Source organism: Rhinolophus hipposideros, assembly GCF_964194185.1.
Source record: "Rhinolophus hipposideros genome assembly, chromosome: 5".
Lineage (NCBI taxonomy): Eukaryota > Metazoa > Chordata > Mammalia > Chiroptera > Rhinolophidae > Rhinolophus > Rhinolophus hipposideros.
This window is the reverse complement of record NC_138051.1, coordinates 67,442,397-67,455,968: the sequence shown is the minus strand read 5'-3', so window position 1 is coordinate 67,455,968 and position 13,572 is coordinate 67,442,397. Positions and strand designations below refer to the sequence as shown.

Sequence of the window (13,572 nt, the reverse complement as noted above, 5' to 3'; positions counted from 1 at the left end):
ATTTGTATTTGTAATGTAAATGTGGTAGCTAGAGCAGGCGCCAGCACACCTTATCTGTAAATAGCCATACAGTAAATATTTCAGGCTTTGGGGGCCACACAGCCTGTCGCAACTACTCCACTTTGTAGCAGGAAAGCAGTGAAAGACAATACAGAAATGAATGGCTGTGGTTGTGTGCCAATAAAACTTGATTCGTGATGACTAAAAATTGAATATCATATCTTTTTCACATGCCACAAAATGTTATTCTTGTTTTGATTTTATTTCACTATTTAGAAATGTCAAATCCATTAACTCGTGGGCCCACACAAAAACAGGCCAAGGGCCATAGTTTGCTGACCCTGCCCGAGATTATTATTTCACTGAATCCCTCGAATCTTAAAGAGATCCAAAAGGTTCTGAGAAAAGCAAAGACTGGATCGTCTTTCAGTAGTTCTGTGCCAAGCTTCAAATGCTTCCACATTTCCTATTGAAATCACGATATATTTCGCCTCAAATTCTAATCTAAAAATGTCAAGGAAATGAGACCATCTGTCAGGGTTTTAGAAGCTGTGATAATCACGTCATTTTTCAGTTTGCAGTCCTGATGTGGCTCCTGACTTACGTTGGCGCTCTCTTCAATGGTCTGACTCTGCTGCTCATGGGTAAGGACAGATGAGTGAGTTATGTCTTCCTTTACACACTCCATGAGCATGAAGCTTCCTAGGCTGGTAGCTGGTAGCCTGTATTGAAAGATTCCTAGGAACAACTGCCAGATATCCCTGAGTGCACAGCATTTCCCTGACCATAGTTCAATAAAGAGTATAATAATGAATTACACATTAATAATGAATTTTTTTAGTCTGAAGTTTTGTTTTTTTTCTTCAACCACAACTGGTTTTATTTGGCTTCTAATATATATCTGTTTACAATGGCAGTTATGGACAGAAATCCATTTTTATTTTGCGATGGCATGGTCTACCCTCATTCCAGGAATAATTACTTAATATCTGTAAAGGGCTCAGCAGCCCTTTATGTTCCTTAGGAACTGTTCTGCCATCTTTTATCTAGAATGCTGGCTACTATAAATAATGCTATAATATCACATAACTATATACACATGTATCTATGAGCTTATTCTTACTGATAACTCTCAGAATTTTAATACTATATTTGTTTTTCATCCCAGCTGTGGTTTCAATGTTTACTCTACCTGTAGTGTATGTTAAGCACCAGGTAAGTTCTATGTGATGTCAGACATTCACGTTACATTTTGACCTCATGACCTTTGGATGTGCTCATGATTTCTTCCTTGTTGTAGGCACAGATTGACCAATATCTGGGACTTGTGAGGACTCACATAAATGCTGTTGTGGCAAAGTAAGTTACACGGTGCAATTTATAAACAGGAGAGACTGTCTTAAGCGGGCATTTGAGTGGATTAGGTAGAGGTAATAAAAGGATAATAAAATGATAGGTTGATTTATGATCATTCACTTATTTGAGTCATATTCATGCCCTCTACAATGACATTATTTCAGAAAATAAGTACAAATTTTAAACCTCTCAGTTAAACAAAAGTTTCACTGGTTTATTTCAGGTATCATAAATGAATTATAATGAATAAATAATATTAAATTCTATCTGGGGTCTGGCTCATATTCAAGAACAAGATAGACTGGGGAACGTAGGAAACCTGATTCAGAAAAGTAACATTAATTTATAACAGTTTAATTAAAATAAAAACAATTATGTTTAACAAACATTTTCAACCTTTTAAAAAAATGAATAGCACTAATTTTCAAACCATTGAAATTACTTTTAAAACTTAAAAAAATATTTTAAATCTTTAAAACTTTTGTTATATTTTAAATTAGACCATTTTGACTCAACAAGTGTGTATGTTTGTTTGCTTATTTAATTAACACCATTGCTTTTTAAACGTGAGTCTTAAATAGACTCTACTTTATACATTAGGAGATAAAGATTTCAGTTATAAGTATCCACAGCTAACATGGTCATCAAACTTAGCTTTCCTTAGTGTTTTTAGGTATGTCTCCATCCAAAATGATACTTCTTATGTTATTATTATTCAAGATTTTGTTTTAATCAAAAGCAGACCTAGGCTTCAACTGCAAATAGATGTCACAAAAGGACCAGACTTTGTCCACATGAACTCCAACTCCCTCTAACAATCTTAGAATCATGTGCTTGGACCTAGGTGATGGTCCGAACTAATGGGAAGTATTTTAGACAACCAGAGGTGTGTAAAATGAAATAAACAAATAAGAAACAACAACTACGTACTTGAAACTTCCTCTGCGATTAGGTTTGCATATCATCAGTTACCGTTGTTTCCTGAAGTATGTAAAGATTTCGGGTTTTACTGTGTACTGTTCGTATTCTTCCTCTTACATTCATTGTCAGTTGGCACCTGTGTCACATCTACAGCACATTTCAAAATGCCTGAAATTATCATCGTGGACCCAATGCATCCAATCCCTAATGAAAATCAACAATTGCAGGATAACTATTCATTATTTTGTGTTGGGAAATGGCAGCATGGTATAGTAGGAAAGTCGGTGGTGCCAAAACCTAGGGAATCTGCTAAAAATGCTAATTCCAAAATTCTTAACACCACAACTATAGAATTAGAATTTCTAGGACTGGGGACCTGGAATCTGTATTTTAATGAACTCCACAGGTGACTTTTTGGCAGTGCTAAAGCCAAGAACATCAGAATAGGAGCTTGGGAACTGGAAGACAGAAGTTCTAGTCCTAAGTTGTCCAATACTTAGTTTGAGGATCTTGAACAAATCACATCTATGAATTTCTTATTTGAATGATTGGTTGGTTCGTTCCAAAAAGAGACATACCTGTTATGTTCCGGGTACTACATGTAACAGGCACAGAGTGTACAAAGACGAGTGAGATGATCCCGCGCTAGCTGAGCTCTCAGCCCATTGATGCAGACAAAATGGTGAAGAAATAACTATCAGACAATACAAGATTACAATATAGTTGTATAAAATATTGAGGTCAAAGACATAAGGAAGCAGCTGTTCTTACCTGGGGGGCATGATGGAAAGCCACCAAAATGAGGGCCTTTATCTTAGTTCGGCAGTTATAACAAAGTGCCAGAGACTGGGTGGCTGAAAAGCAACAGATATTTCTTCCTCACAGTCTAGAGGGTGGAAGTCCAAGATCAGGGTGTCAGCGTGGTTGGCTTCTGCTAAGGGCCCACTTCCTGGTTCACAGATGGCCATCTTCTCACTCTGTCCTCAGATGGTGGAAGTAGACCGAAGTTCTCTGGGGTCTCTGTATAGGGCACTAATCCCATTCGTGAGGGCTCCACCCTCATGCCCTAAGCACCTCCCACAGGCCTTAGCTCCTAATACCAGTGCATTGGGGGTTAGGTTTCAACATGTGAACTTTGGGGGAGGGGAGGACACACACATTCAGTCGATAGTAGCCCTGAAGGATGGGCAAACATTCCTCAGGTGGATGATCCTGAGGATTCCTCAGGAAAAGACACTGCAAGAAGAAGAAATAATATAAACAGATGCAGAAGCATGAAAATGGAGGTCATGTTCAGGAAGCAATGAGTCAGCCAGTGTGTCTAAAGCTAAGTAAGTTGGAAGATAACTAGAAAACACCTAAAAAGAGAGACTGAGGTCAAATTTGAATGCTCTAAATTGTTATGACTCAGACACAACAAGAAATGACACAGAATAGAATCCAAATGCCTTACCACCACCACAAGTTCCAACACCATCTGGCCACTGCCTGTCTTTTGCACCTCCCCTCCCTACTCCTCAAGCACACAGGACTCTGCTCTCCTTGCTCACTTTAGGGCCTCTGCATTCCCTACCCCCTCTTCCTGAAACACTGCAACACCCAGAACTTTGCCGGTGGCCACTTCCTGTCCTTTGAGCATCTGTTTCTCAGATCAGTGGATTTAAAATAGGCACCACCCACCTTACCACTGCTGCCCCCTCACTGCCTATCACACCCCCTCGTTTTGTTTTCTTTTATAGCACTTTTCACCATCTGAACTTCTCTTGTTTGTCTATTTGTGTATTTCTGGCTCCTCAACCCCTATGAGAACAGAAAGCTCCCTGGGAGCAGGCACCTTCTCCCTTTTGTGCACTGAATTCCTGCATCTAGAAGGGTGCCTGGCTCAGAGGAAGGTCTCAGTCAAAATCTGCATGATGAGCTCATAAAGCTTTAATCTAACAAAGCAAAATGCTTCCAGTATAAACCTACCCTAGAATAATACCGCCATACTGTGAGAATCCCAGAATTTTAGGGGCCTTGGAGATATCTAACCCAGACCCACATTTTAAAGATGGATGCTCTAGGACCAGGAAAATTCATTAGCTGGTCTTACGTCACACAGCTAACAAGTAGCACAATGGGGAATAGGACTCAGGTTTCTTAATTCCAGCTCTGGGTAGTTTGACTATGCCGAGGTTAATCACAAGTTCCAGGAACCATCCCTGTCTATGCTCATAGTCCTGGAATAGTTAGTAACAGCACCTTCTTTCTCTTTCAGAAGTGTCCCAAACTGGGTGATAAATGGTCACCTACTATATCGCCACATAATTCTGTAATCCTAAAATAAGTTGACATCTTTGTTTACCTAAAAAGTTATAATTTAAGGAATGAGGCTTTCTTGGGTCATTCATTGTCTAATTTACATGTTCTTTTTACTGCTGCCGAGAAATGTGTTTATGGACATTGATACATAAAAATGATATCTTTGGACATATTAAGTAATCTATTTGGTCACTTAGTGAATTAAAGCAACAACACATAATGAAGTCATAAAATAATTAATAACACTTGAGATTTACTACCTTTTAATATTGTCTTTGTAGGATTCAGGCTAAAATCCCAGGAGCTAAAAGGCACGCTGAGTAAGTGGAGATCCCACTGGGACCGGACATAAACAGGAGTGTCTGGAGTGGTAACAGCTCTGTTTTCCATGTCATGGCAAATCGATTGCTTTTCCCCCAGTTCCATAATCTTAGAGACAAACTTTAAAACAGCTGTTTTTAGGCTGTTCCTGTACTCTTAGGATATTTGAGTCACTTGTGTCAAACACTGACGTATAGAGAAAAGTGTATTAGATGTGGTTTTTAATTTCGTGTTACTAAAAACAAGTGCATGATGGTGAGAGCCCAATTTATCTTTCCTTCTTTGGTGTTCTTCTCTCTGCAATGCTTCTGTAGCTTTTAATGTTCCCTGTGGCTAGGCCTTTCCTGCTGAGTGCACTGATGCAATAGTGGAAATCGCTCTCATGTCTTTGGGTTGCTGGTCGGATTAATCTTTAATAACAATATATAGAATCGTAGACCGATGTTTTAGTGTTTTTCCAACACACAGCATAAAAATAAACACAGTCGACCGTACTTATGGTAATCAGTTTTGTATAACTTAAAATAATTAAATAAATGAATACATCCAAAAACAAACACGCAGTACTTTTGTTGTGTGGGACTGATGGGCTGATTTACATGTATGGTAACGAAAAAGTACCAGCATGTTAACTTTATTACAATTTGTATTACTTTCTCTGTAGTTCCTAACAGACTTCATTATGGACTCTGGATATTTGCACTTATGTACTTGATACTGAATGCATAAATAAATGTTACTAAATATAAAAACTTCCGCCTCTCTTCTCGTGGTCTTACCAGAAAATCTGAATGCTCTAAAGAGTTATGACTTTAGAAAATGCAAAAGTTCTAAGAGACAATGCCTCCCGAGGACATGCTGGGAAGGCTGAGGCCAAGTGCTCACTTTACCCTGTCTCCAGGGCCACGTGGTCCCGCCCCATCCTGTTTTATGGCTGCTTTGGGTTATTAGTAGAAATCACTGAATAGTAGTAAAACTGGAATACACTCTCCAGAGGTATTAAACTCTGTGGTCGATGCAGGCATTTTAAATCATTTTTTAAAAAACTTGAAAGTGATATAAATCCTTCCATAAACTTATTATAAGAACATGCAACACAATGCTGGCATGGAACAATGATAATTGTTATGGACTCGCTCTTTTGATAATTATTTATTGAGTACCTACTGTGTGCCAAACACTGAGAATAAGGCTGTGAATAAGCGAGAAAATTCCCGCCATTACCAAGGTAAGTCTTCTAAAAATTGCTCAGTGCTTTTTGTGAAAGTCCAGTTGTGTTTTTTATTTCACTGTTACAGTAAGCAGTCAAGGATGATGAGGTAAAAGTAGATAAAAGTAGTAGCAGGAGGCGGAATAAGAGCAGTAGGAGAAAAAAGGAATAGTTCCTTGCAAAAACTGCCTTTGACCAGTTTCGTACATGGGTTCAGTAAGCACTTGTGGAGACCACAGGGCACCTTGCCAACAGCCAAGATGGAGGCACTAGGAGGTGGCTGTGTGGAAATGCTAACTAAATAAAAGGCAGCAAGAAATTACAGCTGCAATGTAAGACTAGAGCAACAGAGAGGTGAAGTTTGGGGCTGGCTCCTGCTCTGGCTTTTTCCAAATAGAGAAGGTTCATTGCAGTATAAAGAAAAAACATGAACTAAGGTGCTAAAATATGGAAATGCATGGCATATGCAGTGAGTAATAAGCTGAACTGGGTTATAAGGTGCTTGGGATGGGAATGGCCATGTCAGGGAAGGATGAAAGGTTGGGGCCAGAGAATACTAGGAATAAACTTGAACTCCAAGGAGTTTGGTCTTTATTCCTTAGATCTAAAAATCTCATGAACACACTAAGAGTGCTGGATATTGGAGATTGAGGAATACAGAAGATAATTATAATAACTAACAGCAAACAGGTGACAAGTGACTAGGCCTCTACTAAAGTAACTACAGTGAGAGTAGAAATAGATATTCACCTTTCCCTGATCCTTTATATCAGTCCAACATGCCAAGAACCCACTGTGTGCAGAGATGCGGCTAAGAGAGAAATGGGACGATGGACTAGATGCGGGGATTCAAAGCCAAGGCGGACCCTAAGAGTTAGCGCCTCCTTAAATATTGCACCCCAGGCAGCAATCGTGCCTCACGCTAGCCCCAGCTCGTCTGAAACGAGCTGATCAGGAGAAGGCAGTGCCATTTTTGAGGATAAACAGCCCAGAGGGGCTGGTTTGGGGGAAGGAAGATAAGAAGCTGAGTTTGGTACCTCGTATTTTGTATAGTAACTAGAAACAGAAGACAATTTCTTTTTTGTGCCTGTTTTTCCATGTCCAAACTCTGAGATAAAATTTCTTCTAAATGTCTTTATTGTGTACAATTAACATTCTTCTTTGTCTGCATTTTCAGCATTTTCCTTCCTCCTATCAACACAGAATTCTTTTTATAAGCAGCTGTTCATTCGGAGGATCTAATGAGGTATTCCATTTGCTGACGGTGGTGAAGAAAGTTTCCTGAGGAAACTCCAGCCTTACAAAATGATAGGTATGGACATAGAATTTTACCAAATGGAACATGGGGCACAGGATATCCTGCTTCTACAGGAAGCATCAATCACGGTGATATTCAAGATAATAGATATAATGTGAGGACACAGTGAAGAGATAAGAAGAGAACCAAGAACAGAGCCCCCAGGGACCCAGACTGAGTGAGGTTATTCTGAAAGCTGTGAACAGTAGAAGAGTCTTATAGCCTCTGAATGAGCCAAGCCAGCAGAGGTTAGGTAGATATGAAGAAGCTGGGGCCATCCTGCTTCTCTATTGTAAAGAAGAATGAAATCTTTTTTTTTTTTTTTTTTTTTTTAATTAATTTTATTGGGGTGACAATTGTTAGTAAATTTACATAAATTTCAGGTGTACAATTCTGTATTACATCGTCTATAAATCCCATTGTGTGTTCACCACCCAGAGTCAGTTCTCCTTCCATCACCATATATTTGACCCCCTTTACCCTCATCACCCACCCCCCACCCCCTTACCCTCTGGTAACCACTAAATTATTGTCTGTGTCTATGAGTTTTTGTTTCTCATTTGTTTGTCTTGTTCTTTTTGGTTTATATACCACATATCAGTGAAATCATAGGGTTCTCTGCTTTTTCTGTCTGACTTGTTTCACTTAGCATTATTCTCTCGAGATCCATCCATGTTGTCACAAATGTTCCTATATCATCTTTCCTTAACGCCGAATAGTATTCCATTGTGTATATGTACCACAACTTCTTTATCCATTCATCTATCGAAGGACATTTTGGTTGTTTCCATGTCTTGGCCACCGTAAACAAAGCTGCAATGAACATTGGCGTACACGTGTCTCTATAGAGAAATGCTTTTATATTTTTGGGGTAGATACCCAGGAGAGCGATTGCTGGGTCATATGGTAATTCCATTCGTAATTTCTTGAGGAACCTCCACACTGCCTTCCATAACGGCTGCACCAGTCTGCATTCCCACCAACAGTGTATGAGAGTTCCTTTTTCTCCACAGCCTCTCCAACACTTGTTACTATTTGTTTTGTTGATGAAAGCCATTCTGACTGGGGTGAGGTGATATCTCATTGTGGTTTTCATTTGCATTTCTCTGATGATTAGCGATGTTGAGCATTTTTTCATATGTCTATTTGCCATTTGTATATCCTCTTTGGAGAAATGTCTCTTCAGGTCCTCTGTCCATTTTTCAATTGGGTTGTTTGTTTTTTTGTTGTTGAGTTTCATGACTTCCTTGTATATTTTGGATATTAGCCCCTTATCAGAGGAACTGTTTGTGAAAATCTTCTCCCATTCAGTTGGTTGCCTCATTATTTTGTCAATAGTTTCTTTTGCTGTGCAGAAGCTTTTCAGTTTCATATAATCCCATTTGTTTATTTTAGTTTTTACTTCCATTGCCTTTGGAGTCAAATTCATAAAATGCTCTTTGAACCCAAGGTCCATAAGTTTAGTACCTATGTTTTGAGCCATTAACCTTGTGGCCTCGTCAACATTGAGTGCTTCGTTTTCCTGACGCTGCTGAGGAATCAGCTGTTTGTGCAGAGGTTCAAGGGAAAGGCCTTTTGAGAAGTGTGCAAGTTCCTTTTGGATATCTATAAAAGCTTTATTCACTCTCTTAACTTGGTCATCATTCGCAATGTTTATCTTCTTAAGGTTTGTGGTAACTGGTTTTGCTTTACTTTTCACCTTAAAGTGTTTTTGGCTGGCTATGTGAAACACGTTCCTGGACTTGGGCCCTCTCCGTTTGTTTTTGGCCATGGTCTCTCCCCAGACCTCCGCAGGGTACAACTCGTGCAGCCGCTTCTGCTCCGGGGGACGCCACCCGCACGCCAAAGAAGAATGAAATCTTACCATTTGCAATGACGTGGACGGACCTAGGGAATATTATGCTAAGTGAAATAAGTCAGACGGACAAAGACAAAACCATATGATCTCACCTATATGTGGAATCTAAAGAACTGATTAAACGCACAAACAAAACAGAAATAGACTCAGAGATATGGGGGAAAAAACTGATGGTTGCTAGACAGGAGGGGAATGGCAGAGAAGGTGAGAGGCTTAGAAAGCACAAATTAGTAGTCACAATATGGTCATGGGGATATGAAATATGGTTTGAAGAATAAAATCAATAAAGTAAAGATTATATGGGGTGCCAGATTGGCACTGGACTTATTAGGGAGACCACTTCAGAAACTGTGTAGATGCCTGACCACTGCAGTATACACCTGAAGCTGAAGCTGAATAATATTGAATGTCAACTATAATTTTATATTTATATATATATCTATATCTATATATACATATAGATATAGATATATATATATACTCACTGATGTGGCGTACTGTAACAGCTATGTACAATGTCAGAGGGGTAGTAGATCGGGGGCGTTATCACTGTGTGAGGGGTGTAAATGTCTAACTATTACATTGTTTTGTACACCTGAAACTAAAAAAAGAAATACAGAGGAAAAAAAGAAGAAGCTGGTATAGTTTATGGATCATTTCAGGAATAAAGGAAGTGAGAGAGTTAGTACCCCCTCTGCTCTTTTCCCACCTACATTAGTTTCCTAGGATTACCCTAACAAAGTGCCAAAACCTGGATGACTTAAAACAACAGAAATTAATTCTCTCACCGTTCTGGAGGCTAGAAGTCCAGAATCAAGGTGTCAGCAGGGCCGTGCGTCTGACAGCTGTAGGTGCGAAGCCTTCACCACCTCCTCTAGCTCTCGTGGTTGCCAGCAATCTGTGCTGTTCCTTGGCTTATACTGCATCACTCCAGGCCGTCTTCTCCCTGCGTCTGCACAGCATCTTCCATCTGCGTCCAAATTGCCCCTTTTTATAAGGACACCAGTTGTATTAGATTACGGCCCACCCTAATGACCTCCCTTTACCTTGATTGCCTCTGTGAAAGATCCTATTTCCAAATAAGGTCACATTTTGAGGTACTTGAGGGGTGGGATTTCAACATTTTTTGGGGGGGTGGGATACAATTCAACCCATAACATCGTCCTGGGCCTCCCACTGCCCTTTACAACACTATGAAGACTTCTCCTCCTGTCATAGCCCCGACCTGTTTCTTCACTTGTTTGCCACTGTGAGGCATTACTGCTGAGAAGCAGTGGAACAGCTCCTCTCTTACTCAAAATGCACTTGAGTCTGGCCAAGTGCTGAGCCCTGCTTCACTACCACAGGGTTCCAACAATTGCCACATTGTCCTTGCATAGCACTCTTGAGCACTCTTCTGAGTGTAGAGAAGCAGGTGGGGGGCGTACAAGAGCCAATGTGCTGGTGGGTTAAGAGGGAATAAATGAACTCTGCTGAGCCAGGCAAAAGGGCTGCTTTTCAGACTCCAACCTGCTTCTCTAGTGCTGTAGATTGGCACCATCCTCAAGCTCCTCAGTATGATTTTTTCTTTTAATTTTTCTTTAGTTCAGTATATTCAGGATTACAGAATTAGTTTGGCAGGCCACGTTTTCTTTGATGAGTAAATTGAAATGATTTAAATTAAAAATGATTTTTAAAATCATTAAAAATGATTTTAAAATACAAAATAATTTTCGTATCCTGGGTCACCATTACCTTTTAAAAGAATTCTGCTGGAATTCGCTCTCTCCTATTGCGCCCTACTACGCTAAAGGGAGTTTGGCAAGTAGAAATGAAAGGATACTGAACAGCAACATAAGAATATAAAGTAGGAAACTTGTTGGTAAAATAGACTTTAAGTCAAAAACTGTCGTTAGAGACAAAGAAGGTCATTATGTAATATCAATACAGTTGTCAATTCAACAGGAAGATACAACAATTGTAAGTATATATGCACCCAACATCAAAGAACCTGAGTACATAAAACAAATGTTGACAAATCTGAAAGGAGAATTTGATAGTGACACAATACAGTAGGAGACCTCAACACCTCACATTCAATAATGCATAGAACATCCAAACAGAAATATTGATAAAGAAACAATGAATTTGAACAACACTATCGACTAAAGGAACCTAACAGCCATATACAGAACTTTTCACCCAACAGTAGAAAAATGCACATTCCTCTCAAGTGCACACAGAACATTCTCCATGATAGATCACATGTTAGTTCACAAAACAAGTCTTAGCAAAATTAAGAAAATAGAAATTATACCATGTTCTTTTTTTGGAATGAAACTAGAAATGAGTGAAAGCAAGAAATGGTAAAAATTCACAAATATGTAGAAACTAAATAATACACTCTTGAACAACCACTGGGTCAAAGAAGAAATCAAAAGGGCATTTAAAATATATATCTTGAAAAATGAAAATAAAAACACAAATTACCAAAACTTATGGCATGCATCAAAAGAAGTATTAAGGGAAGTTTACAGAGATAAATGCCTACTTTAAAAAAGAAGAAAGATCCTAAATAAACAACCTAACTTTACACCTCAGGGAACTAGAAAAGAAGAACAAACTGAACCCAAAGCTAGCAGAAGGTAGGGAATAATAAAGATCAGAGCAAAAATAAACAGAGAATAGAAAAAAACCAACAAAATGAAGAGTTGTTTTTGTTTTGAAAAAGAAAAACAAAATTGACAAACCCTTACCTAGACTAAGAAAAATAGAGACAAGACTCAAATAAAATCAGAAATGAAAGATGAAACATACAGGTACTTCAGAAATAAAAAGGAACACAAGACACTATTATGAACAATGATATGCAAATTGGATAATCTAGAAGAAATGCATAAATTCCTAGAAATATACAACCTACCAAGACTGAATCGAAATAGAAAACCTGAACAGACCAATAACAAATGAGATTGAAGTAGTAATCAAAAACTTCCCAAAAAGAAAAGCCCAGAACCAGATGGCTTCACAGCTGAATTCTATCAAACATTCAAAGAAGAACGATTCTTGTTAAGCTCTTCCAAAAAACAGAAGTAGAGAGACTATTTCCAAACTCATTTTAGAAGGCTAGCACTACCCTGAGACCAAAGCCAGATAAATATACCACAAGCAAAGAAAACTACGGGCCAATATATCTGATGAACATAGATGCAAAAATCTAGCAAAACAATACTAGCAAACTGAATTCAACAACATCCTTAAAAAGATTCTACACTATGACCAATGGGGATTTATCTCTGGGATACAAGTTTGGTTTAACATACACAAATCAATTGATATTGTACACCACATTAACAGTTGAAAGATAAAAACCAATCATCCTCCCCAATGCAGTAAAAGCATTTGACAAAGATCGACATCCATTCATGATAAAAGCTCTCAATAAAATAGGTATAAATGAAAATTTCCTCAACATAATGAAGGCCATTTATGAAAAGCCCACAGCTAACATCATAATCAATGGGAAAAAACTAAAAGTGTTTCCTCTCGGATCTGGTACGAGGCAAGGATGCCCATTCTTGCTTCTTCTAGTCACATAATACTGCAAGTACTACCAAGAGCAATCAGACAAGAAACAAAAGGCATCCAAATCAGAAAGGAAGAAGTAAAATTATCTCTGTTTGCAGATGACGCAATCCTATATGTAGAAAACCCTGAAGACTACACACATACACACACACACACACCATTAGAACTAATAAATACAGTAAAGTTGCAGAATACAAAATCAACTACAAGTCAGTTGCATTTCTTTACACCAACATTGATCTATCCAAAAAGGAAATCAAGAAAACAATCCCATTTATGATAGCATCAAAAAGCATAACATACCTAGGAATAAATTTAACCAAAGAGGTAAAAGATCTGTACATTAAAATCTGTAAGACATTTATGAAAGAAATTGAAGAAGACACACATAAATGGAAAGATATTCTGTGTTCATGAATTGGAGGAATTAATATTGTTAAAATGTCCAAACTACCCAAAGTTGATACACATATTCAATGCAATTCCTATCAAAATTCCAATGGCATTTTTCACAGAAATAGGAAAAGCGATTCTCAAATTTGTATGGAACTACAAAAGAGTTTTGTAGTTCTATGCAAACTACATAGACAAAGCAATCGTGAGAAAGACGATAGACAAAGCAATCCTGCATAGACAAAGCAATCCTGAGAAAGATGAACAGAGTTAGAGCCATCACACTTCCTGGTTTCAAATTATATTCCAAAGCTATAGTAATAAGTATGGTACTGGCATATATGGCCA

The 13,572-nt window shown here is 38.4% G+C and overlaps 2 protein-coding genes across 4 annotated transcripts in view; one reads left to right on the top strand and one right to left on the bottom strand.

The window, feature by feature from the left end:
* The window catches only part of RTN1 (reticulon 1), a 173,688-nt gene extending 168,037 nt beyond the window's left edge, over positions 1 to 5,651 (top strand). For all 3 annotated transcript variants that reach the window (XM_081049746.1, XM_081049745.1, XM_081049747.1), the window contains 4 exons: positions 575 to 644; positions 1,169 to 1,215; positions 1,301 to 1,359; positions 4,860 to 5,651. In XM_081049746.1, the coding sequence (XP_080905872.1) occupies positions 575 to 644; positions 1,169 to 1,215; positions 1,301 to 1,359; positions 4,860 to 4,902 (219 nt within the window). In that variant the 3' untranslated portion in view covers positions 4,903 to 5,651. The remainder of the gene's footprint in view (positions 1 to 574; positions 645 to 1,168; positions 1,216 to 1,300; positions 1,360 to 4,859) is intronic.
* Positions 5,652 to 7,026: 1,375 nt separating this feature from the next.
* Positions 7,027 to 10,135, bottom strand: LOC308497896 (ribosomal biogenesis factor-like; the record flags this gene model as incomplete). Its single annotated transcript, XM_081048975.1, has 3 exons — positions 10,053 to 10,135; positions 8,874 to 9,293; positions 7,027 to 7,106 (listed from the first exon to the last, which is right to left on the bottom strand). Exons 2-3 carry the CDS (start codon positions 9,271 to 9,273, stop codon positions 7,027 to 7,029), a joined length of 480 nt encoding a protein of 159 aa, XP_080905101.1. The 5' UTR covers positions 9,274 to 9,293; positions 10,053 to 10,135.
* Positions 10,136 to 13,572: the final 3,437 nt, after the last annotated feature.